This window comes from Sapajus apella, unplaced genomic scaffold (genome assembly GCF_009761245.1).
Source record: "Sapajus apella isolate SASKATOON/1434 unplaced genomic scaffold, GSC_monkey_1.0 scaffold30, whole genome shotgun sequence".
NCBI classification, from domain to species: Eukaryota; Metazoa; Chordata; class Mammalia; order Primates; family Cebidae; genus Sapajus; species Sapajus apella.
Window position 1 is genome coordinate 22,075,092 of NW_022436970.1, and position 27,202 is coordinate 22,102,293.

The 27,202-nt window shown below is 49.8% G+C and overlaps 1 protein-coding gene across 5 annotated transcripts in view; it reads right to left on the minus strand.

Moving 5' to 3' along the window:
* MBP (myelin basic protein) overlaps positions 1 to 27,202 on the minus strand; it is a 143,094-nt gene that overhangs the window by 18,015 nt on the left and 97,877 nt on the right. For 3 of the 5 annotated variants that reach the window (XR_004273635.1, XM_032293899.1, XM_032293898.1), the window contains exons 4-5: positions 16,952 to 17,388; positions 10,044 to 10,121 (exon numbers count right to left, since the gene is read on the minus strand). Coding sequence is in view for 4 of the 5 variants with exons in the window: in XM_032293899.1 (XP_032149790.1) it covers positions 10,044 to 10,121; positions 16,952 to 17,388 (515 nt within the window). In the remaining variant the exon portion in view is untranslated. The remainder of the gene's footprint in view (positions 1 to 10,043; positions 10,122 to 16,951; positions 17,389 to 27,202) is intronic. The other 2 variants (XM_032293901.1, XM_032293900.1) reach the window with 1 other exon arrangement.

Below are 27,202 nucleotides of genomic sequence, written 5' to 3' on the forward strand. Positions count from 1 at the left end.
ACTGTTGCCCAGGCTGCAGTAGGCATGATGTTGGCTTACTGCAACCTCCACCTCCTGGGTTCAAGTGATTCTTATAACTCATTCTCCCAAGTAGCTGGGATTACAGGGACGCACCACCATGCCTGGCTCAGTTTTGTATTTTCAGTAGAGATGGGGTCTTGCCATGTTGTTCAGGCTGGTCTCGGACTCCTGGCCTCAAACAATCTGCGCACCTTGGGCTCCCAAAGTGCTGGGATTACAGGTGTGAGCCACCACACCTGGCCTGCTTAGTTTTTAGCACACACACTTAGGAATTCCCTGACATACTTTTAGTTGTATTCACTCAGGTTTAAAAAAAAGACACAACTGTTAACATTTTTGGTTATTCATTGAGATTTGTGTCTCCTTGGCCATCCCCAGCCTGTTTCAAGCACTGAACTTTCTTTTTAGGTGATTAAAAGTGAAGGAAGAGCCAGGAGGTCAGTCGCAGCAAAGAGTGAGGAACGGACGCAGGGCCGCACCTGGCGACGTGGGCTCAGACGCTGGAGGGCGGCCTGCAATCGCGTTTTGCCAGCTAGAGATGATGCCAGAACATTTTTGCAAAATGTTTGGCTTGCTTATTTGGAGCTGAATACTTGGGACAAGTGAAGAATTAAGAAATGGTCTGATTTTTAAAAATGAATATTTTCCATTGTTTAGAACAATAATACGTGCTCATATAACGATATCGCAGGAAATAAGAAAGTTTGTGGGAAAATTCTACCACTTCAGGGTGACCCTGGTGTGCACGTTGATGAGCACATTGTTAGATCTGGCTCTGTGCAAAAACACAGACCGCACATGCAAAGGCCGTTAAAGGTGAGCATGGTGGACACGCTGTTCTCTTCAGCTGAGTTTTCTTGTTTTACTAGATAGTGTCAGCACCTCTTCCTGTCAGTAGAGGTTTTCATCACGATTCGTCAAGCAGCAACAGAAAAACGACAAACCTTTGTTTGATCAATAAAATAACTTGCTAAACGATTTTTAAAATCATGGGAGGAAGACCATGCGTGGCCATTTGTAAAATCAATTGCTTTTTCCGTTAGCCTGTTGGATTGTATGGTTTTTGAAGAGTTTTCTCGACCTGCGATGATGCCTGTTGTTACCAGCTTCTCTCCAGAAATAAGAAAGGTGTTTTTTGTTTTTGTTTTTGTTTTTTTTTTTTTCCTCTCCAATTTGTTTTAAGGTCTGCGGAGCTGGGTGTTCTTAACCTTGGAAGGAATAACAGAGCTGAGTTACCACCCGATGCCTCTGAAGGTCAGGGCAGGCAGGCCCAAGGCATTTCACCACACCATCATTTCCATTTAGATTTCATTAAAGGAGGCCATTGATGGAGTCATTCTCCTCAGAAGAAATCCTTGCAATTAATTTGAAAAAAGATTAATCCTCGCTGGTGCCCGGAGTTTTGTGGTTAGGAAAAAAGAGCTCGAGCTCTTACTTCTCTGTCTGAGAGAGGAATTTGCCGTTTCCCTGAATCAACGATCACAAAGTCATATGTGCAGTCCTAGCGAATCCACAGCTCCGAGCCTTCCCGGTCCCCGCACACTGGTTCAGACTCTGAAGCTCATCTGAGCCTCCAGGTGGGACCATGCAGGGCCCCGTGGGGCTTGGGTCCCTCCCCTGCCGTCCCAAGCTGGGGTGTGCCCGCGTTTCTCTTCTGTATCTAGTGATGAGAGTAAATCACTAGATACATGGGTGTGGATACACCTGCCCAGGAGATCAGCCCAGCAGAGTCAGACAGCCTCCAGTAGCTCCACAGCCGGCCATGGCAGCTGACGAGCCCGCTGGGGACCCACTCTGCAGTTTTAGCAGATGGGTGGGGTATTGGAGGTCTCTACTCCTATTTCACATTAAATCCTTTTGGAGACACAGGGAGAAGAGTGCATTCCCAGAACTTGGATGACTTGCTTCAGAAAACGCCCATAAAAGGCCAGGCGCGGTGGCTCACGCCTATAATCTCAGCACTTTGGGAGGCTGAGGTGGGTGGATCACCTGAGGTCAGGAGTTTGAGACCTGCCTGGCCAACATGGCATAACCCCGTCTCTACTCACGTACAAAAATTAGCCAGGCATGCTGGCAGGCGCCTGTAATCCTGGCTACTTGGTAGGCTGAGGCAGGAGAAAGACCTGAACCCAAGAGGTGAAGGTTGCAGTGAGCCGAGATCGCGCCACTGTGCTCCAGCCTGGGTGACAAAGCAAGACTTCATCTCAAAAAACAAACAAAAAAATGCCCATAAGAAAGAGTTCCTGCTCATCTACACCCCTCCCCTCACAAAGTGTTCTCACGGACACAGCCACGTGTTAGAACATCTCCTAAATCTCACTGCAGACGATCTGCCTCCTTTCAGATCGTACACATTAACAGAGTACATTTTGCTTCCCCACTCTTATTTACTGTGTGCCAGTGCTTGGGAAGTTGGTCACATAACTGAGTGTTGATACCATCTGCCCCATTTTTCCCACCTGGCGGGTTGGAGCACAGGAGGTTGGCTCCATGTGGAGGTCCTGCCTGGAAACCTCTGCCCTCTGGTCAACCTGGAATGGTGCCTTCTCATGGAGACACCCACGGCGGGGTCCCATGCACCTGGCTTCTTCACCTGGACCTCCCGTGCTGGCCTTTACTACAGAGGTGCACCCATCAGCAGGTGGTTGTGGAGCCTTAGCAAATGCCTGGTCTTCACTTTGTCTTGTGGCCCGTGATGTCATCTGGGAATGACACATTAGAAAATTGTCTCTTTTGATGCATCTCACTGTGCCCAGAGAGGGGCATCCAGCGTCCAGCAGTGGAATGCAGCAGGGATTTCCTTATGGGCATTTTTCTTAATCCAGTAAGTGGTCCAAGTTCTAGGAATGTACATTTTTCCCTGTGTCCCCAAAAGGATTCAATGCAAAACCAGAATAGAGAAAGCAATGAGTCTCTGTTGGAAAACATGAGGTGTGAGCATCGTAAACCCAGCACTGCTCCCTCGTCACTACTCGGTTTATAGATTTGGATATTGAGACGCAAAGAGGTTCAGGGACCTGCCTGCGGGCATGAACGCAGGATGAGAGGCTCATGTGACCCAGCTGAAACTCAGTGGCCGATGGGGAAACTCACTGGCTAGTCATGGGAAAAAAGGAAAAGGGAAGGGAGAGGAATGGATTTGTAAGTTGTATTGTGTTTATTACAAAAATCTGTAGACTGACCTTGTAGTAAGTGATGAAGCTATTGGCTAGAAATAACAATGTGCTCGTAGATGAGAAAATTAAACTAGTATCTGTAGACGAAGTCAACGACATATGCCAGTTAGTGTCTAGGGAATTAGGGAAGCTTCAATTGCTGCTGTTTACTAGAAAATCAGTTCCTAATTATTTTGGTAAACACTGATGTATACAATAAATGCAGCCGTAGTTAATGCATTAACTACAGATTAGATTTTTTGATTTTCTCTGTCATTTTAAAGATGCATTTCCATGTAAGTAAAACAGAGGGCCCGTCTGCTCCGCCTTTCCGTGGGAAAGTGATGCCTCAGCACTGACCGACTGCAGCATCTGGAGCCTTCTACTTTGTGTCTCCTGGTGCTTATTCCTTTAATTTCCAGGTTGAACGTGGTGGATTTTTGCACACATCCACAAAGCGGCATTTGGGACCTACGCTGTTCATTTCGATGGTTTCACTTGTGGTTCTCAGGGTGAAGAGCGAATGATTTTGCTTTTTACTGTTTTTCCTCACAGGGTGATATTTGATTCTCATGGCACTCTCAGGAAATGCGGATACCAGAGAGCTCAGAAATTAATCTGAAGAAAGTCAGAGCCTGAGAGCTCCGGGATTCATCCGTGCGACCTGTGCAAGACCACAGAAGACAGTGGTGTCACAGTTTTGCTGAGCTGCCATGATACGAAAGAACACAGAATAACATTTGAAATGATTATTTTCTTTTGAAAGTGATGCTTCCGTATATTTTTTGAATTAAGAATCAAAAAATGTAGTTCTAGATGAAATAGATACACTTTTTCTGCCGTGTTCCCCCAGCATCACACTTCTTCCATGGCTCACAAAGATCCTTCACATCCTCAGAAATCATGTTTAAGTGATTAAATGGCCCTCCTTAAAGAGGTCTGAAAGGAGATTGTCACCTACATAGCGTCCTCCTTTCTCTCCAGGGTTCTCTGTTTCAATGCATGCCTATTTTCCACCTAAACACCAGTGGGAGTGGGAAATAGCAGACCCCTGCAAATGATCTGAAGGTTAGGGTCATGGCATCTGTTCCCCATGGCAACTTGCCCAGCAGCTAAAGCAGGCACCAGTGAAATCAGGATGATGGAGTGGAACACGTGTGTCAAAGCCTGCAGGGCTGGAGAGGGCACACGCGACTGAATGGTGGGCTGTGGTCTCTCCCCTTTCTTACTCCCACACCCCTGATGTCACAATGCTTTGCAATTCCAAGAAATCACAGAACACTGTGGTGCTTTTTAATACTAGTTTAATAGTTAAATATTAGCTTCCTCTGAAAAAAAGCATACATATATATATATGTATATATATATATATAAAATATTAGCTTCCTCTGGAAAAAAGCACACACACACACACATATATATATATATATTTTTTTTTTTTTCTTTTTTTTCAGAGGAAGCTATTATTCCACATCTGGTCAAACAGCTCCTACTATGCCTCAGGAGAGTATGTGGATATATTTTTTTTTTCTAGCAAGATCAGGGCATTTAGATTTTGCGGTCTGGAGAAAAGTTCTTTTCTGTCTGAATGCCAGATGCAGTTTTTCCTGTGTTTGCCCTTTGCCAGGTTTAAGATGATGTTTGTTCTGAGTCATCGGCTCACACTAGTTAATGAAAATCATGGGCGTTTACTTTCTTTATAGAAAGCTGTGCATATGTCTGAAAAAAGCCATAGAGAAGCCTTTTCTTTTGTTCAGATGCAGATTTCGGGTAACCTGAGACTGTTCCGAGGACACAGCTCCCTGCAGGTTCTGGAGGATGAGGGCGCTGCAGGGTGGTGGCAGCTGGGGGCCCCGCCCGGAGTGCTTGGTTCCCTCCTGGTGCTCCACTCAGGGGGCTGTGGCTTTGCGCTGTGGCAGGAGGATCAGTGTTTCTCCTCCTGGCAACTGTGAGGCTGGACACAGAGATTCAGATACTGCTTTTGTAGACGCAGCCGGGCATATCGGGTGGTGTTTTCTCTCCTGTTTCAGGGGGGAAGTGAAGCTCCCGTGGCCTTCTCTGGGGGCCTTTGCCTTTGTTCACTGGTGATACAGAGGTTGGCATCGGAGACCTCTTGGCACGAAACCATGTGGGACACACACTGGGCTCTGGCCCTGGCCACAGAAGGACACCACAAGCCAAGCGTCGGCAGCCTGTGAAGTAACCATGAAGTAAACCCTTTCATTGGCTGTATTTTTCTGACATGGGTTTAACCTCAAAAGGGAAGAGCTTTGATGGCGGGTTCCAGCCTCCCCATCCTGGTGAGTGTGCTGAAGAGGGGGAAGCATTGGAGGGGGACAGATGGCACCTGTCAGAGCTGAAAGCTGTCGTCAGATGGGGCAGGAAGTCCTAAAAATGGTTGCGTGCTTTCCACTGAGTGGCTGTGCTGTGGCCTCTCTGGGTGGCACATTGATGCCAGCTCACCCCTGGGTACCATTTTGCCATGGCGTCTCTGTGCAGAAGCATGGCCTTGAAGACCGTGGTGCCGGGAAGCAGAGTCTCTGTTCCTCATCCCCAGAGACCCATGGGAAAAATTCCTCTTCCTCATGGCAAGAGGGACTCTTCTCCTTCAGGGAGGCTCAGAGATGTCTGCTTCCCAACTGCAGATGACGTGGAGCTGATGGCCAGAGAGCCGAGCTCTAGTCCGGCCACGCCAGACCACAGAGCTTTGGAGGCTTGACTGCCACTTCCTTCTAAAAATGGTGGAAGCAAGGATTGATGTGAGGTTCGCCACTCTGATTTTCATTTTACAGTTGAAGAAACTAAGTCTAGAGTACAGAAACACAGAGGACCCAAAGCTACAGCCTTGATGGGCAGAGGGGCCGGGGGCCCCAGGGCGTTTTAGAGTCAGTGCTGCCCTCCCCGGCAGCTCCAAGGCCACCAGGCCTCTTCCAGAACGGCACGAGTGTGGCGTGGCACTATGCAGGGTTCCGATGACACCAGCGTTTCCAGAGGACGAGGCTCCTGTGGGCATTGGCATGGCTTTTCCCATTCCATCAGCACAAACTTCCACGGCCTCTGCAGGATGGGTGACGCTTTGCCGCGGATGCTTTTTTACAGGAGAGGGAAGGAAGCTCAGAGGAGACGGACACCCGCCCCAGGTCCCTGGGAGTGACGTGATGCTGTGAGACCCGAGCCAAGCGTTTTTGGTTCTTACTTCTTTGCTTTTCCATGGGACAAAATGTTTTGCCTCCTGAACACCAATGTGCTGGGTGACGGTGGATTCAGAGGCAGGGCAGGTCTTTCCAGAAGCCTCCGTGGGCGTGAGGCTGAGGGGTGGACACTGTCCTTCTAGGCGGGCCAGGAGCATGAGGGCCAGCGAAAAACGAGGCAGAAAGGATGTCCAGGACACGGAGACGGTGGCTGCTGGAAGCCCAGAGCAGGGTGTCCTGTCCCTCCCTGTTCAGGTCTGTGTCCTAGGCCCTGGGCCGAGCCTGGAGTGTGGAGGAGCTGGCACCGTGTGTAGGTCTGAGAGGAGGCACCCTGCCCTGGGTCACCTTTCCAGCTGCACTGCAGGTGCCCTCACCCCAGCCTCCAGTGCAGGCCCAGCACCATGTTTCAGGGACCTGCAGCGCTGGATGGACAGGCAGGCGGGCAGGCGGGGGCTGTGCAGACAGGCAAACTGCAGAGAAGAGCATGTCCACATCCCATGCAGCCGTTCCCTGTCACGTGTGTTTCTCCTTTGTCTTCAGAGTCCTTGCCTCCCCTGCTTGCTTTTGGGTGTGCAGATGTTGCGTGATTCCCCTCCTGTGCTCCTGCTGCCCCCCTTCCAGTCCTCAAATAAAAGAGCCCGGTCAGCCACGAGAGCACCCGTGTCTCCAGAGTCAGGGAGCTGGGAGCAGTCCCGTTCTGGAGGGGCACCCCAGGTCTGGAGCTGGGTTGTTCTTTGCCTTGGTGCTTGTTTCATAGCTGGGGGGGGGTCTCCCTTACTCTCCTGGGGTGTCTGCACAGGGAGGGAGACGGAAGAGGGGGAGAGACACGAAGAGGGAGGGAGAGAGGGAGGTGCAGACAGATGCAGGGTGAAGCATGTTGATGGGCCGAGCAGAGACCCCCGTTCAGCTTAGGGCATGAGTGCTGTGGTGTTTCTGAGCCGCAGGGCAGGGGGTTCTCGGTTCCACTTCTGCTGGATCCTGGCACTGCTCAGCCTGAGCCTTCCACCCAGCTGCTTCTGTCTCTGTTGGGAGCTGACTTCAAGGGCCTTTTGTCGTGGAATCCCTGCATTTTAAATCCCTCTATTTTAAAACCATTGCCTGCCTCTGGCCTTGTAATTCCTTTCTCTGTGGCTGGTGCCTCACAGCCACTGTCCTGCAATGAGAAAGCATCCCAAATCCCGGAGGAAGACATTCAAACTCAAAAGCTCTTTCTCAGAAATGAGAGAGAAGCTTCTGGCTTATTCTTCCACTCCATATGCAAATGGCATAGGACTGCCCCCGTCTTCGGGCAGGGACACCCTGGGGGCCCTGAGACCAGGCTGCCTGCCCCTCTGTGTGCAGCTCCCGCAGAGAGGCCTCTGGAAGCCAGGCATTGCCAGCCCCAGCTCAGGGGGTTGGAGGGAGAAGTTGAAGCCTTTACCACGTAGCCCTGGGAGGGTTCTCTGTCCATCAGGAGCAACGTTGGGAGCCCACACAGCTGGCTCATCCTTTAGTTCCTGCCTGTGCTTGTTTTCATTTTCCTTTCACTCCACAGACACGTAAATACCACACACACACACACACCCCTACTGCTTTTCCTATATGGACCAGAATGGGGTACCCACAGGTGCACAGCACTGAGTGAAAGGAGCTGCACCCTGGAGCCTGCAGGACTTTATGACATTGTCATGTGTGCACTGGAGCATGACCCTTGGGCAGCCATGTGGGTGGAGTGCTATGCAGAGCATCGACTTATCTTTGGCCAGGTTTTTAAAGGTACATACAAAGACCTGTCTTGGATGGCGCAGTGGAGAATGGAGGGCTGCTTTTCTCTGCTAAATAATTTTTTAGAAGAGGCATCAAGCATTCTGCTGAGTTTCTTGCTATGATCTGGATACTGAAGCCCGGGACGCTCATCCTCTCCTCTCTGCTTGGCAACATGGGGGGTTTCTAGCGGAGGCTCCACCTCTCCGTGGCCAGGGTCCACTGAGGACAACGTGCCTCTGGTGGAGCAGGGAACAGGGCGGGGGGCAAGCTGTGGCCTGCCAGCACGTCACACACCGGGTGCTGTGGCATCCTCAGCTCAGCCCTCCCACGTCAGATATTCCTCCACGCAGAGTTAAAATCCTCACCGGCACTGCTCTCCAGGGCGGGGTCCGCATGGTCGGCGCTGCCCAGGCTGTGAAGCCCAGGTGGCCACAGCCCAGTGCGTCCCAGGGAAGAGACCTCCCAGAAGGATAGCGGAGCCTCAGAAGCTACCTGGGGGCAGTGGGGGTGTTTTCATCACCAAGAGAGCTCTTGAAAATCAAGTGCAGCTTCTCAACGAGGACACAATCCAAGCTAAACACAGACTCTCGGGATGAGTGCAAACCACTGAGGCTCCGCAGGGTGCCTCGCTGCCTCCTCCCCTGTGGCTTGAGGAAGAAATCCTTTCCCCCGGCCGCAGCTGCTGGTCACTCCACGTCCCACGACCACCCTGCGGCTCTCACCTGGTCCTTGTCTGGCCCCGGCTCCCCCAGGACACTTCTGCCCCCAAGCCCTGGTTCCTCTGCTGCACGTTCAGCCACCGCCCTGGACTGGCCATCCTGGGGCCAGCAGGCACATCCTTAATAACTTGTAAACCCACTCCTGGCCCGTAGCGGAGCAGCCCTGGACGCCCAGCCATTAGCTGATGTCTGACATGCAGCCACACCTGGTGAACGCTTCCCCTTCAGGGGCTCCAAGTTTTGGCGTCCACAGGCGTCCTGTCCTCCCACCCCCGTGCTCCTGTGCTCCTTGCTGAGTGTAAATGCTCCCATCTTGCACGCCTCTGGAGAGGGCGACCCCTGCTCTCCCTCACACTTGGTGCTCCATCAAGCACAGCTGTGAAATGCTCGTGCTACTTAAGTACTTGAGCACGTGTTTCCAATCTGTTGCATAGTCCCAGGCTTTAAAAGCCAGGTGCCAAGCTGCAGATGGTGGTGGCTTGGACCTGGAAGAGGGCCTGGTGGCCGCGGGTTTGTGGTGGCTGCTCCTAGTGTGCTCACGGTGACTTCGGTGCCAGCCCTGGGCCTGCCCCTTCCCCTCCTGCCTTCTTCGTGATTGCTCCTGGCACCATCGTGTTTTCAGAAGCCATGTCAGCTGCATCAGGAGATGAGGACAGGCCACAGCGATAGCCCACTTCCTATGCAGAGCCCAGCTGCACTCAGGTGAGGACAGAGCCCAGAGGGGCTGGACGTCCCATGGGCACCCATCGTTTAGAGCTTAATTCAACCCGTGTTTAGCAAGTGCTAAATGTCTGCTAGGCACTAGGTTTCAAAGCAAACTCAGGCATGGGTATGCGAGTGGCCCAGGTTCAGGCCAGCCCTCAGATACCAGAGCCATCCCAGGCCCTCCATGCCCTTCAGGCCTGGGCACAGTGAGGCAGACCCTGTCACCAAGTCTTGCCCACCGTCCTGAGCTGATAGCCACGCCCTTTGCTCCCCTCCAAGGCTTCAAAGGCTTGCCCTCCATGCCCTTCTTGGGCATTTGTCTCTTTCTGCATCTGGTTCCCCCCGGGGGAGGTCTGCCTCCCTGCTTCGACAGCCTCACAGATGCCCCAGAGACTGGGGTGGACCCGTGGCAGTGCCACTACCTGCCCTGCGGGATAGTGGCTGAGAGCCCAGGTAAGGGCAGGTCATCCCTGGCCCCGATGGTTGGGGACCCGCCGGCGTCTTACCTTGTACATGTTGCACAGCCCAGGCTGGCTGCGGGCATGAGAGGGCAGAGGGCTCCGGCCCGGCTTTAGCCAGGGTACCTGCCGGGGGACACAGAGTGGGCTGTGTGAGTCTGGGTGGGCGCCGCTGGCAGTGCCCCAAAGTCCTCCAGCAAATCTCCTCTAGAGCTGGCTTGGCAGGAACCCAGATGGAGGAGGAGTGAGCAGGAGATGGAGGATGGCGGGTGATGGTGAGCGAAGAGGGTGTGTGCAGAGATGGATGATGGACAGACCACCGAGAGGAGATGGCAGGCAGCGCCCCAAAGGACTCAGGTAACCAAGAGCAAAAGGAAAGTTTTAGGGAAGAATTCTCCTCCAAAGTCTATTCTGAGGACCTGTAGCAAACGATGGGACCAAACATGGCCACAGGCACCAGATGTGTCAGATTTCTACAATCAAGTGCAGAAGGCATTTCCCAGTCTAGAGCAAAGGGCACTAAAAGGGTTTTTTTGATGTCTAGCATGGAATGGATACATTTTACATTCAGCTTTACTTGCACAGTTGTGTTTTTTTCTTTTATAGCAAGTGCGATCGCTTCTGCATTGCATTCCCCCATGGGGGAGGTAGCTGGCTGGGTAGACTTGAGGCGTCCCATTGATAGTTTTCAGGAAATGCAACCTGTAACCCCAGCTGCCTGCCACTCCCAGAGCCAGAAAGAGGGAGGAAAAATGCAGGTGGAAACCATTCCTGCTCTGCGAAGGTTCAGTGAACCGAGGACGGGCTGTTTCAGATTTTCTGCAGAGCATAAGGAAGTAATTTTAGGAGCAGCAGTGTTCAAAGTCACTTTAGCCAATGACTTAGAGCTGGTTTTCCTGCTGACATTCTTCCTTGCTACTGAAGGTTAGGAATTTAACATAAGTAGGAAGTTAATCTTCCTCAGCAGGAGCAGGAGCTGCGCGCTCACCTGAGCTCTGTTATAAATCTTCCTAAATACCATTTGCTCCTGACTTACTGTATTCTTTGTCAGTTACATGAGAGTATCTGCTGCATCCATGAACTCTGAGGGCTGCAGTTTAAGGACTATGATTATAGAACCAAGGAAAATGCTCTGCAAGAAGTGTCTATTTCTTGACTATCATCTACAGCAAAATGAAGACAGAAAGGAAAAGAGGAGAGAGACTCATAGTGGCCAGGAGATGAAACCAGGATAACAGGCATCAGGAGATGTACTGCCTGCAGATGAAATGGATTCTTTTAAACAAGTTAGCAGCTGAGTATGGTAAGAATCGAGCAGTTCCACATGGAAGAATGTGAGCACATTCTAGGAGTATTGTGGAAAGTGAACATTCTGGGGTTTTCAGAGGCAAATCTGTGGTGTGTGCTTAGCTCTATGTCTCCTAACGGATTCTCCCTGCATGAGAGAGGCTATTTCTACATTGGCAGGAATTTCTGGTGACTTTAATTCATGATATTAAAGAGTAAGTCAATTGAGTATTCACTTCAGAGGGTGTCTCCATGGACGAGACTGTGGGAGCTGCTGTCCCCCTAAGCAGTGGCTGTCCCCCTAAACAATGGCTGTTCCCCTAAGCAGCGGCCCCCATCAATGGGTGTCCATGAGCAAGTGCACATTATGCACACAGCCAACAAACAGAACTTTCCATTTATTTTCCCTCATCTCCTACAATGGTTCTTCTCAAGAAGAGGATCACCACTGTGAGACATGGTGTTATGGCTCTGGTGGGCTGGCGTGAAGCCCCTCTGCCGACTCCCCATCTACCCATGGGGATGGCAGGTGGCTGGGGTAGATATAAGGCATCCCACTGATGGTCTTCAGGAAATGGAACCGGTAACCCCAGCTCTTGCCACTCCCAGAACCTGGGAGAGGGAGGACAAATGCAAAGGCCAGAGAAACCGAAAGGCAAGAATCGTCTTGAGAAATTGTGTGTGCTGAGCCTCCTTTTATGTCTCCCTCAAAAGAGTTCAGTTTTCTTTAGCTGTTTTTCCTTTTTTACTCTATTTTTTAAGAAGTAGTAGGATGATTTCAGAGCATTAAGAATATGCTGATAGACATAAAGGAAAAAATTTTTACAAAAACATATTGAATTGGGTTTTGATAGGAAATGTCCATAGTTCTTAAATTTGAATCAATAGCTAAGCGATTTCCACAGGAGTGCTATTGCATGTTTATTTCCTAAGGATGATCTGTTCCCTCAGAGGTCAAGCCAAGCTCCTAATCCGCCGATCAGAATTGCCTGTTATCAAATGGCCAGTCTTTTTATCAAAGGAAAATCGATGATGAGAGAAATGAATGCTTTAAAATGAAAATGAGTTTGAAGGGAGGAGTTAAAACAAGGGTCTGATGGGATATGAACGGCAGGGCCACCTCCAAGCCACTCACTCATCTTTACTCTCATTTCTAATTTCTCAAGGACCCCGAGTTTCACCTTAATCTCATACACTCATTATCACCCTTCAGAGAGCCAGCGTCTTCTTTATTTCAGTGTCACGAGGGTCCTGTGACCCCCCTTGTTCCCCTTTGTGTGTGAGCTCTGCGGGCACTGGCCCCCATGTGCGCGTTCATTCGGGGGGTGCTGGTGGGTGGGCTGAGTTGGGGACAGCACCAGCCAGCGGGGTCTGCTCAGTGTCCACCTGCCCTAACATTCGCAGATGATGCTTTGAGAGAAACATGAAAAACTAGAGGCAGAATCAGAATAGTCATAATAGAAAGAGCAGAACACCGGACTGTCGGTGGACAGAAGAGAGTAACATGTCTTTGTGTCATAAAGGCAGAGGAGCAAGCAACTGTGGCCTTCCTGCGCAGAAGCACAGGAGCTTGGGTGCTCAGACTTACCTGTCCGCTGTGTCACCAGGCCACGGAAATGCCGGCCACACAGCACACTGACGTATACAGGGCAACCAAAAACGACAACTTAAGAAAGTTCACATGCAATTAGTATACTGTCCATGGTCTGTTAAACTGTTTAATGAATGCATGAAATGGCAGAAAAATATATAAAGCAAAAAGCTCAGAATTAAATCGTGATACAACCACCACAGGCAATCACCATGAAATCCATGACCATGATTTACAAATGTATCGCTTGTACAGAGGAAGTTGTAAAATCAATGCCAGTACAGACACGTCCAGGCTAATTAGCTGTCGCCTGTTCACACAACAGCAACATCTGCAGACCATAGAAGGACACAGGGAGCAGCTGGCGACCAAGCCAGGGAAGCCTCCGATCAATAACTGATCAGGGCCAGGGGACTTCGAGAGGAGTTCCTCTAGGAAATCTCATTAGGTGTTTGAGTGCAGAAACAAATGTACCCTCCATATTTGGATTTTCTTTAGAAGAATCTCTGGCCAAATCTCTCATCTGATGGAGGCGCTGGGTGGCCGGGTCAGTGCCCACGCACGCTCGTGATGAAAGACATGGAATTTGGTTCTGGGTGCACCCTGCACTCAGGAGAGAGGATAGCCCTGTGCGTGGCTGGCCCTCCGTGTGGCTACTGTATCCTTCATGTGTCTCCAAATGCGACACCCCCCGTGGGATTACAGAACACAGTTACAGAATTAGGATCTCATATTAACAATGAGGAATTAGGTTACGGTAGAACTAAAATATGCTTAATGAAATTAAAATGCAATGGAAAATAAATCGGGCAACAGAACATTGTGATTAATTTACAGCACTGAAGATCCCCCACGGCACTGAATGACAGAGTTCTTCCCCCAAACAGTCAGAGGCATAGAAGTCATACTGAATGCTGAATTACAGAATACTGAGAACAGGTTATAAATGGAGGTCTTAATGTCAAACAGAAAAATAGACAAAATTATCAGTAAGAAGTTAGCTTTTAAAAAAACTCCCTAAAAGTATATGGCATAGAGAAGCAGGGGCCAGGGTGTCCTGGCTGCATTCTGTTTTGGGAACTGTCCTCATGGTACATCCTGTCCTGCTTAGGTGTTCTGTAAAAGCTTCCTCTCTATAAAAAGGAAGGAGTGGTGTCCAAAGCTAACGCCTCCAGGCTCTGCCTCGTGCCATTCAAGTGGCCTCAGCTATCAGCACTGGCAGAAGACTGATGCTGGGGAGGTCACTTGGAGAGGACACCGCTGGGCTAAGCACATGCCAGTCTTAGCCCTAAGTGCCCATCCATTCCTCACGCGACCCTGACATTCCGGGGAACTGGGAAACCTGTTCCTTAAAGGCAACAAAAGTCCTTTGCTCTCACAACAAAGGAGCATGTTCTCTGTGAATGCACTTTTCATTTATGGCTCTCAAAAGAATATGCCTCCTCAAGGAATTTTTAATGTACTTTTCTTGAATGTCAGCTCCCAGTGACACAAGCGTGGGTGTTGTTAGGGCATTCCCAGGGCCGGGGGCGGCCCCTCCAACATGTGGTACCAGTGGCCATGTGCCCTCAGAGGAGGGAGGGAGAGCTCAGGAGGGTAGGAAGGGACAAATAGCCCCTTTTATAGGGTCATGGCAGGGGGGCTCCATTCAGAGTCTGGTAGGAATCTGCCACCCTTGTTCTAGATGGAGAAGCAGAAGAACTGTGTTCCCAAAGAACTGCCGGGTGGGCAGGGCAGCTGCCGTGGTCCCGACACAGGGCTCAGGCTTCCACTCCTCCTCCTTGCACACCTCTTCAGTCTATCTGAAGGACCTTTCTAGCAGATAAAAACTGCGGCTCTTCTGATTTGTAAACAGAGCAAAAAATAAAAACCCAAAAGTTCATCCATGGCAGCCCACACCAATGAATAGCCCAGATTTTTAGGGCCATTATGGGTTTGTAGCTGGGTGTAGAAAGAGTTAAGCTTTCATCTCCCATGTTTAAAACACTTTGTGATAAAATAGTGGAGTGGAACAAATACACATCCCCGCTGTGCACTTTCCACAGGGAAGCCTCACAGGCTGCTGTACGATCACGTGTGCAAATGTTACTACTTTTTGCCTTTGGTATCAAAGGGCAAGCCTGTTCATTAAAAAATCTTCTATATTCAATACTCGATAGTGAAAAGAATTGATATTTCAAAATTCTTAAAGCAATTATGTAAAAATTTTTATTTTTAAAATTTTTGAAAATGTTTTAATTTTTCTGGGTCCTATTTTGCAAAGATGTTGACTATTTCTGAGACTAGAATGTTTTCTTTCAAAATATTGAAGCATATAAGGGATTTAAGACAATGAATGCTGTAATCTTAGAGGAAGAAACACATCTCTGCCTTTCTATATCCATTTTGAGATAAAGTCACAATGATATCAATGCTTTCACCATTTTATTTCAACTTAAACCATTATCTCTGACATGAAGCTTGTTTTATAATACATGCTATCCAGCGATTTCACCTTTTCTGCAGTTTAAATACATTTTTTTTCTGTACCTTTCATTGAGCAGAATGATTCAAGCTTTCAAAAGTGGCGATGCTGTATGCATGAGGGGTGCTTAGCATAACAGCAGCGCTTCACCACGCAGCCCGAATCCATATGTATCAGGTGTGGTTTGAAAAAGTGCTTCCAGTTGAAATTAGCATTAGAAATAGGTTGGATCACCAACATTTCAGGGTGGGGGAGTACTGCCACAAAGGGAAAGGAAGTGTCTACAAATACACTGAAAGAACTAGCCAGAATATCGATTCCAGAAGCACTGTGGATACACCAAATGTTATTTACAAGTAAGTCATGGCAAGTGTCACAACATGAATTCTCAACTCAGAGCAGACGGTAGAGATGTTCACAGTTGCCTGAAACTTCAATGTGCTCTCAATGCCCACAGGAAAGGTAAAGCTGACATTTGCGTTTATCTTCAACAATTTCATGATCAATAAAGAATTGCAGCTGGAGACTAAAGCAAATTCTAGAGACTCCTTAACTCCACAGATTACCCTGTGGTGTTTTTATGATGGCATGTTAACAGAATGAGGAGCTCTGTTCCACACTTTATTCAAAAGCCTTTTACGTTCCCACAAGGCTTTCCAGAATTCCAGAATCGGCACTGCACACAGGCAGAAAAATAGCTGTCTCTTACAGGGTTTGTGAGAACACCCAATAAATCAGGACGTTTTGGGGAAAAACTTCTTTCTCTCCAAACTTACACAGCCACCAAGCACTCTAAGTGTCATGTGAAAGGCTATGCCTCTGCCATCTGAATGCCACTCAGGAGCCAGTGCTTTGATCAACCTGCAGCCACAGGCTTTTCCAGACAAGCAACTGCAGAAGCCATGCCTACACACTGGACCCCAGAGCAGGGTTTTCTTTTATTTTCTTGTGATACGTTTTTATCCACAGAACATTTGCTTTTAAACTTCTAAGACTCTATATGCAAATTAATGGAATCACAAAATAATAAAGCTTTGATTCATAGATACTCATGTATCCCTCCACCCCTTCCACTTTTCAGACCACAGAGAAAGCTTGCTCAAGGCGGATTTAAATTCAGGAGTTTGTTCAAAAGTCTTCCTCAACCTCAACTGTGTCATTGTTGCAGAGCAACATGAAGCTAACAGCACTGGCTCCAGGAAAGACGAGCATAACCCAGGGCTGAACTCCAACGTGTGGGCCACAGAGGCAACTCAGTCACAAAGTCGGCAAGCACACACCACCAGAGACCCCAAGAACATGGCTCTCTTTCTGCAATGCCTGTTCCCGGGGCCCCTTAGAGCTCCACAATTCAGCATGTCCTTACATTCCCTGAGCCACACCCCGGGCACCATCCCTTCTGAGGAAGACAGAGGATGAGTTACATGAAAACAATGTCCTAAGCAGCAATTCAGGCCCACAATTTTGGGCTCAAATGCATTCTCCAGCACAGACCCGGACCTTAGACAGCAAGAGGCTACATGCCAGTTCTTCCTCTAATGCCTTAATTCACCTACTGATTTCTCCTTTGCTTTTTCCACTTAAACTAAAACTCCTCTACTCCTCAGAGCTCACCTTGCCAGAGCCCCGCTTGGGCACACCCCTGTCACCGCCAAAGAAGCGCCCAATGGAGTCAAGGATGCCCGTGTCTCTGTGCCTTGGGAGGAAGCCATGCCTGGCATGGTCCATGGTACTTGCTGTGGCCAGGTACTTGGATCCGTGCCTCTGGGAGGGTCTCTTCTGTGACGCCATCACATCCAGGCTCTCGGAGGTGGCTGCACTGTCTTCTTGGATGGTCTGGAGCTCGTCGGACTCAGAGGGCCTGTCTTTGAAGGTGTTGTCCTCCCTCCCCGGGGCATCTCGGGAAAAGAGGCGGATCAAGTGGGGGCGGCTCCCTGGGTCAGCTGGGTGGGCGTCCTGCCAGGCATTCTTTGGGTCTGCTGTGCGCTTGGAGTCAGTCACCGCTGTGTCCTGAGAGGAGGTCCCATTGTTCTGGTTCGCATCTGCCTCTCCTGCAAACAACAATGAGATATGAATACGGGCCTGTGCAAAGCCGAGCGCTGGACAAAGCAGCTTTCTTTGAATGGCCTTGAACTAGCTGTCTCCTATAAAACCCACAGAATATGTGCAGTGCTCATAGAGTCCTTGGCCTAGGATGGAGCTAACCTGGAGGGAGCAGCCTTATTGCAGCTCTGCTTTTCAGAAGGCCCTGGGAATTCCTCCGTTACTTGAGATTTGGCACTGTGGGTAAAATGCACCAAGGCTTCCCGATGAAGTAGCCTGAGCTCGCAGGGCAGCCACATCAGTGTTTCTTCCTGGGCGCTGCCATGGCTGCCCCCCAGAGAGCCAGGTGTGCAGGCACTTTGATGGGCCACTGACCGCTTATGAGGCCACTGGTGCATACGTGAAATATGCAAGTAGCATTTATTTGACAAAAGGTGTTTTTAGTTTTCTTAGTGGGAATGAAACTTGCCACATCTTTTTGCAATTCATGCATAAAAGAAGTGGGCCATTTAGAACGTTTTCAGTCCCAGATTCCACAAGAGGCCTCTCGCAATAGAGAATTGCTTACTCAGGACATTTCGACTTGGCTTTTCCTCTGTAAGCAGAAACAATTAGAAATCTGAAGTGGGATTCAGATATTTCATGTTGCGTACCACCATCTCATAGCTCTCTCCAAAAAATACAGCATTTCTGTCACAAATGGCAATAAATCCATTTTGCTTTCAAGTTACAGTGTTAGGTTTAAATGATTTATCATTTAGTTTCCTCTTCAAACTATTATCTGCAGAAAACAGGTTTCACTCACATATTCCTGTAATATCATTCATTCATTCATTGATCCATCCATCCACATATCAGTCCATTTACCCATCTATCTAACCATCATACACACACACCTATCCATCCATCCATCCATCCACTCATGCACCCATCCATCCACATATCAGTCCATTTCCCCATCCATCCATTCACCTATCCATCCATCCACCCATTTATCCATCCATTTACCTAACTGTCCATCCATCCACCCACCCATCCATCCATCCACGTATCCATCCATACATCCACTCATGTATCTGTCTACCTGTCCATCCACCCATCCATCCATCTATCCACATATCGGTCCATTTCCCTATCCATCCATCCACCCATTTATCAATCCATTTGCCTACCTGTCCATCCATCCACCCACCCATCCATCCATCCACTCATGTATCTGTCTACCTGTCCCTTCACCCATCCATCCACTTATCCATCTATCCACCCATCCATTATTTATGAGTACTGAATAAGGGTGATATACTGTTCCAGATTTCTGAGTTACAGTGATGAACGAATTCTCACATAGAGCCGTGGGGGGAAGCATACCCCTGCAGACCCCTCGACTTGAGATTTCTGGCCTTCACAATGATCAGAGAATTTCTGTTGTTTTAATCCACCAGCATGTGGCAATTTGTCTTAGCAGCCCTAGGAGACTCACTCGATGTGCAACTTCACATCAGGCGAGGGGGCAGGAAAGCAGAGAGGGCTTGGGTCAGCGGGAAGGTCCTTGTGGAAGTTACATCTGGACAGGATGAGAGTCTGGGCCCTGTGAGGAACTGGGGAAGTAGGGGAGGGTGCTTCTGGAAGTCTGTGCAGAATCGGCTCCGTGTGGCAGGAGTGGCAGCAGAGTGGTCCTGGGGCCAGGAGGATGGCGGGGCTGAGAATGTCCCAGGCCAGCCAGGAATCTGGGAGGCAGGAGGACCTGGGCAGGAAGCTGGGGGACCCCTTGATGGCTGTGGACAGACGGGTGGAAAGGGCAGAGCAAGCAGCTATGTGGCACAAAGACAGTGCTTGGTTTGGGGTGCGGCAGGGCCTGATGAGGGAAGATTCTGGTGAGTGGCCTCTGCGGAGGGATGCCACTGAGATGGTAGGACCCAGGTGCCAGGGGCACCCTGCCTTCTATCCTGAGCAACTGGGAGAGGGATGGGGCTGGGAGTCTGGCTGGGACACTAAGGAGAGCGGGGAGAGTGGCTGCAGCCAGCCTTGCTGGGGAAGGTGTAGACAGGGAACCAGCAAACAGCTGAGAATGCCTGCCACGCGACGAGGCGTGGGCAGCTGGCAGATATTCTTCCAGGTCGGTTTCCAAAAGGACCTCTTTCAGCAACTGCCCTGGGGTCCCCTCCACCTCTCCAGTTTCCATGACTTGCTGGGGGAGCTCCTGGGATGTAGGATACAGTCCTGTTGCCGCTGTGACTCATTACAGTAAGAGGTGCGGTGAGGTTCCGGACCCCTCCTCACAGTCACACGGGACGCTGAATTTCCTAGCATGTGCTGTGACCTGTGTGAAGTGCTCACGTGCTGTGACCCCACGTGTTAAATGCTGTTTGTTAGTGAGGCTCCTTAGCGACCCCTCCCCAGGGCTTTACTGGGGGTTGGTCTTCTAGGATGTCCCTGCTTGGTGCCACTGAGATTCGAGGCTCCAGAGGAAAGAGGCCACTCAGCACAGACCGCATGGTGCTCACAGCTGTGCAGGCACAGCGAACCGCCCTCCGGTTAGGGAATGGTGGGTGGGAGCCCTCTGGGAACTCATGATCCCAGACCACACCCCGGGACCTAGCTCGCCACAGGCCTGCCTAAGAGTAAACGGTCCCAGGCCTGTGGCGTCAACTCTTCTCTGCACGATTACTAAGAGGCGGAAAGCCATCAACACGCTGGCGAGGAACAGATGTTTCTCATGTGGTTTGGTTCACAACAAAAACTTTGAGGGCATTTCTTTACATGGATTGAGAAGACACTTAATTGGGGGATTAGGTTGTGAAACTCAATGTCTGGAAGAGTGTTATCTCCTAAGAAAGCATCCCCCATCGTCCACTGGGTACAGCCTCAGTACTGGCAACTCTGAAGATGAAGCCGTAGGAGCAGCCTCTTGGGTGGAAGATTCCAGCTCTCAGCAGCAGCAGCTCTCAGGGAGAGTGGGGTAGACGCATTTCCCACCTGAGTTACATTCGTCCTTGGGGAGGTTAGGTGACCCCCGTCCTGTGCACACACACCCACGTGTACACACACACACGTGCACACAGGCAGAGCACCATCAGAATTGGAATCCGGGTTCAGCAATTCTTGTAGAAACTTTAATAAGAATGTGATTGCCTCTTGCATTGCTAGTGCTATTGACGAAGCCAGATGAACGCCTGCTAGTGCCCCAGGTGGCTGACCTCTGGTGATGTGCAGATAGAACAGCACCTGTGAAGATGCACCCTCTGCTTTTAAACCATCACAAGCACTTGGACCCCAGTGCAGCTCCTTTATTTCTCAGTGTATTTCCCAGGGTCTTTGGCTAATTGCAGTGATCGGCCTTTTTTGAATCTGAGAACACGCAGGCCCCTTCAGCACTGAGGTCTCCTCTGGGGGATGCGAGGAGGGCAGGGTCCCGGTTCTGGGGGTGGGAGGGAGGGCATGAAAGGAGAGAGGCGGGGTTGCTCTCCTGCTGCTACATATATCCATGGACGTTTGCAGACTTACAACACTTGCTCATTGGAAAAAGGATTCCAATGCTTCTGATGACTTTTTTTAAATCAAAATCATCTGGGTCAAGAAAGTGCCGTGTAAGTGAGACTTATCATGGGTCCACCTAAGACCTGGTTCCCAGGCAGGCTAACCTGCTCTCACATACACTACTGATGCCTGCCAACAACAAAGTGTAACGCCAGCAGTCGGAACCCAGGGGCACGGTGTCCTCGTCCATGCACCCAAGGGAGTGCATACAGCTGCTGATGTGTCTGTGCTGGCTGAGTCCTATGCCTGAAAAATAGGTCACATACTCCAGGACAAGCCCGGAAAAGGCAGGGCCAGGTGGGGCAGCAGACTTCGGTGGCACTGTTCTTCTGTGACCACTGGTGAAATTCAACTGCATAAGAACACCAAGCTTTAGAACATATGATGAAATACATCGTTGCATTGTAGTGTTTGAAAAAGCAACATGAAGAATGCTGTGGTCAGTACAAAGCTGTAGTTTTTGCAGGCATGCAATGCTTATTTACAGGTTGCAAGAACAACAGAAAGAATTAGTCTGATTTTATAGCTGTGCTTTATATTCTCTGGCTAATATAAATTAATGCAAATGTGGAAGGAGAACAATAGCTATATTGTACCTAATTAAATGCATTAACAAAACACAAGAACATCTGAATACTAATATTTTTACAACAGTTGGGCTTTGTGTCCCTGAATGCCGTTATTTGTGAGGCACAGAGAAGGGCATTTGTGTCCCCAAAGTAGCTTCTCCCAACACATAAGAAGCATGCGAAGAAGTCTAAATCTATGGATGTGCAGCATTTTGGTAGGGGCAAGCACAGTTTAGTTGGTTGATAGTGCCTTCAGGCGAATGAAATCTCAATGCAGACTTTTAAATTTGGATATTTATAGGGCCGAGTATTTATTACACAATTAGTGAAAAATGCAGATCCAAATTTCCCAAATTATGTACTCATATTTCCTGTAGTTTTAACCGATTTCTGCAATTGCAGGAAAACCTCCTTGAAGGACACCACCACACCTCAATCTTATTGCTGGAAGAATGCTGGCCTTCGGGGCGTGGTGGCACTGAAATCATTGACCATCTGTGAGCCAAAGCATGGGTAGCATGTATTTCTGAGTGGCTTCTGTGGCACAGAAATGCCCAGCAGGACACAGCTGTGATATTTAGGGGGATAGCGTTTACTATTTAAAGAAACTCAGGTGTCGCGACCTGTTGAAGCTCGTCTTCCGGGGAGGTGGCGTTCGTGAAAGGCCGCGTGGCCTCATTTTTACAGTGTGTCTGCTGCTTCCATCGGCTCATCCCCGGCACACAGGCATCACCAAGTCCTGCCACTCCTTCATTTGGAGTATTTCTTGTGTGACCACAGCCCCCCTTCCCTTACTTGTTGCGGCTTTCTGCTGGGGCCGTCGCCGCGTCATCACGGCCAATCCCCTCTTCTCCAGGCTCCCTTCATGGGTTCCACTGCCTGCGCACCCACCGAAGGATCCGTAAAGGGCTTTGCAACACAAGCCCCCTAACTCAACACTCCTCATTCTATGCACGCCAAGGACACACTCCTCTCTGCACGTGGGTCCCTCGCTCTCTTCCAGGGCACTGTGTGCATCGCTGCAGGCCCTTGACCTCTGTATTCTCAACAAAGCCCACACGCCTCCTCTGCCTCCAGGTCCCCACCCGGGAAGGCTGGCCCTGGGAGGCCCGGACACCCTTCTCCACGGGCACCTTGCCCTCCAGCACACACAGCCACTCCTTAGTGTCCTTCAGATCACCTCACATTTGCTTTGTTCTCTCCAGTCAAGCGACCTCCTCTCCGAGGGCCAGGCACCAGGCTGTTTATTCTCTAATGCACCTGGGCTGGTGCTGGGGCCAGCAAGCACTTAATGTTTGCTAATAGAAGATGCTGATATTTAATGGACTATACGCCAAAAGAAAAGATATCAAAGCCCCACTCTTTTTTGGAAAAACTTGGCATGATAGCTGTTAAGCAATGTTTTTTACATACTGATTTTTAAGTGAGAATTTCTCTCAAATCCTGTCAGCTTCGACATCCATGGTCAAAGCACGCTTGTCCAACCTGCAGGCCATGCCGCATGCAGCCCAGGAGGCCTCTAAATGTAGCCCCACGCAAATTCATGACCTTTCTCAAAACATGAGGAGTTCCTTTGTGATTTTTTTTTTAAAGCTCTTCAGCTATTAATAGTGTATTTTATGTGTGGCCCAAGATGATTCTTCCAATGTGGCCCAGGAAAGCTGAAAGATTGGACACCTCTGGTCTAAAGAATTCTGTGTAGAAATGAATTTCAGTAGTAAAATTTCACTCTTTCTGGTTCTGCAGAGTTTTCATATAATATAGTAAAGATCACATTTAGCATGGCTCTGAAGTATTGGAATAACGAATTAAACTTTCCAGCTCTGTCCTTTCCTAAACTCCAAACGTGAATCTTTGCTTTGGATCGTTGCTCAGATGAAACACAGATGGCTGAGTGGGGCTGACTTCCACAAGGCCAGGCCCACGTGCTCTGCAGTTTCCTTGGGGCAAACCAACACACGTGGGTGACGGACAACTGGCCGTCCTGGCAGCCCGTGGCCTGTGGTTGCCAGGGTGGGGCTGAGGCCAGGGTGGAGGCCTGTGCAGAGCCCAGGGAAGGACCTCGGAGGCCAACCCCAGTGCGCCCACTGACCTGCTGACGTGCTGCAGAGAGTCACTGAGCCCACTGGGCCTCTGTTTCTGTGTTTATGAGATGGGAGCACTCAGGGCTATTCTTACCTTAACCATCCCCAGGGGCCTGTCTGCACGGCACGCTGCGACCTGGGTGTCACCCTCCCGCAAACACTGCCTTCCACCGAGGAGAGTGGAAGAGAGGGCGCTCCTGAGCAGACTGCGGGCATTTGGGGAGGGGGTGTGCGTTCCCGTCACTCTCCGGGGTGGGCGGCTTCAGTAGCTCTTTTATTAATACAAGAAACTGAGACTTAGCAAAGCTAAGCTGGGAGTGACGGAGGTGCTGCCTTTCACTCCTGCCTAAACGCCCTTTGAATGCTCCGGAAACCCCGGCGATCCCCCACCTTTGGCTGTCTGTCAGCAGCCCCGCTCCAGCCGACTGGCTTCCACTGCAGCGAGGCTTTCCTCTCAGGGTAAAGTCGAACTGCTGATAACTGATGGCTGACCATCTGTGGCCAGCAGCCGCTCACGGAGGGCTGACTGGGAGACCCAGGGGCCTTCGGACCCGTCCTGGGCCTGCAGCCACAGGGCCTTGAGTGCACTCCGTGGTCTGCGCGCACCCACGGCCACCGGACATCGATACCTTAACGACTGTTAAACATGAACAAAGCCGGGTCCGGGACCCCAGGACGTACAGCCCGCGTCTGACGGCCCGTGCACGTGCTGCCCTGCAAACAGCATGGAAGCTCCCGGTCCACAGCTCCAGGCTTGTTTAGGAAACGGTCTCACTGTCATCTTGCTTGAAGCAGAACATGGCAGGAATCAAATGTCCATACATGACGGTCTCCAGCAGAACTGTGATGACAGAGCAGACACTGGCCTCTACTAAAATGCTATTTTTTTTTAACCCGGAACATATTTCTCAACTCCATTCCCCTGCATCCGTGGAAATCACATCCCACAAGTAACTTCCATCAAAACCAGCATGTGTGAGAGACAGGCATCCGGGTTCCCAGGCACACCCCACACCCTGAACAAACCGGAACGTGTGGCTGGGGCTCCGTGGCTGCCTTCCTGGCTCAGGCAGAGGAGCAGTGGGCAGTGCGTTAGTTGCTCTCCGAAAAACGGCCCTCATCCCAATCCAGCTGCCTCCCTGCGTGCAGCTACACATCCCGCTTAGCGGAGCTCCGGCCTGTGCCACGGAATCTGCTTAACTGCAAGCCTGGGATGAGGCTGAGCCTGCTGCTGCTTCCCGTGCCGAGGTGGGTCTCGACCACCCTCCATGGATCTCTGTGCTTCCAATGCTTCTTGTTAGGGGGCTCTGCCGCCTCGTTTCGGGGATGGTGCCTGCAGGCCGCTGTCTGTGCCTGAACTCAGCGCTTTTCTCCCTGGCATGACCCAGCAGGGCGGCTCTCGGCTGTAATGGGAGACTGAGCGCGGGTGTTCGAGGCTACTGGATGAGGCTTGCTGGTGATACCTTCTGGGTTTGCAACTCTGTTTTAAAGCCAGAGGTTTTCAGGCCAACAGGAATACATTTAGTTAGTAATCCACAGCATGCTCTAGTGCTCACCAAACCAGAATAAAACATAACGCAGAAATCACCTTCTCCACGAAGGCAATCCCACTCCCCAACTGAACTACAACACGGCGGACTTCTGTGGAGGAGACCATACTGTTCTTTTCACTACAGTCAATTTAATGCTGTCCCTATCATTAGAGATCTCAAAACATCAGACCTAGGGATCATCCAAATACAACTTCACTAGGGAGGTTTAATGACATGTCATATTCATGGCCAAGCAGATCTTAAATGAGACACAGACAATGGAAATGATCATCCTGAGGTACCTTGAGGTTTTCCCAACAGTAAACTCTAAGACACGCCGTAGAGGCTTTCCCTGCTGAGTCGCCACTGTTGGCTTATTTTATGTATTTGCGTCGTTCCCATCTAAATGGAGATTCCCAGACTTCACGGGCCAGTAAAACAGGAAAAGTTAGAGATGAAAATGGTGGGACTCTGTATCACCACCTCAAAACTTCAAGTTTTTATTTTGCCAGCTAAGACATTTAAAAAAAAAAACAAAAAAAGCAAATGACTACCATGTACTGGGAATATAATTTCACAAAAGAAAGAATTTTGGAATCAATAGAATGGGAAGATCCTCTCCTCAGGATGAAAGGTTATGGAATACACTTAGCTTCATGAAAGTGACATTGTAAGGTTGCTTTTCTATCTGCTGCACAAACCCTGTACCTGCCCGCACATACCTGCCAAGGCCCACCGAGCAGAGGCTGTGATGTCCAGCCCAGCTGGTGTCCCCCTGGGCAGGGGCCGGGCCAGGGAAGGCATCAGGGAGCCCGAGGTCTCCAACAGACATGACATCAGACCCAGCTCGCCACCCTCTGCACACATTCCTGAACCGACAGGCCCCTGGCATACCCAAAGAGCTCACAGCTCTCATTTTGCCACAGACCACTTTCCTGTCTATTTTCAACATGACATCCACCAGATATTTTGACAAAAAAACTTTATTTATTTAGAGACAGGGTCTTGCTCTGTTGCCCATGCTGGAGTGCAGCAGCTTGAGAGTAGCTCACCGCAGCCTCAACCTCCTGGGCTGAGGTGATCCTCCCACCGCAGCATCCTGAGTAGGGCACACACGACCATCCCAGCTAACTGTTACATCGTTTTTTGTAGAGAGGAGGTTTTGCTATGTTGCTCAGGCTCGTCTCGAACTTCCAGCCTCAAGCTATCCTCCTGCCTTTTCCTCCCAAATAGCTGGGACTACAGGCATGAGTCATTGCCCCGGCTAATCTTTAAAACTTTTTGTAGAGATGGGGTCTTGCTATGTTTCCCAGACTTGTCTCAAACTCCAGGTCTCAAGAGATCCTTCTGCATTGGCCTCCCAAAGTGCTGAGATTATAGGCATGAGCCACTGTACCTGGCCTGATTTATTTATTTTGAGAGATCAGTATAATAATAGACTCATTGGTTGTCCACATTTTTACCTTGGCTTTAAAAGTAATATTATTTTTGGTAGCATATCTAGTTAGGTTTAAAGCCCAGAGTACAATTTTGGTTAGTTTTGAGTGTTTTAATTTCCGATAAAATGACTGCACACACACACGTACACATATACACACACAGACACACACATGTACACATATACACACACAGACACACACACACACATAGACATACACACACACACACACAGTCACCACTGACCTGATTTGACAGGTCTGTCCTCTACCATCAGAAAATTTAGCCCAGGAACTAGGAATTTTCCTGGCTCAAAAATCCCGGTTCCCAGCTTACCATCCATAGATGTCCTTCTTGTTGGTCTGACTCACACAGGGAACCCAGACATAATCTTAGGGATCTCATAGGAGCCACACCCACCCCCCTGAGCCACCAAAATGCACTTCCAGATGATCTTTTTAGGGACTAGAGTCCACACGCTTGCCTAAGGAAATTCTGGGGTCCGTAGCGTTAAAATACAAGGAACTGGAAATGAGGGTCCCCAGAGGCTCGGGGAATGGTTTGGAGCTAGGAATGGCTCCTGGAAACATGACTGCTTCTTCCTTTATTTTCCATTCTTGGCAGTCCAGCTATAAGGTCACACAGTTTCTGAGGCAGAAAGTA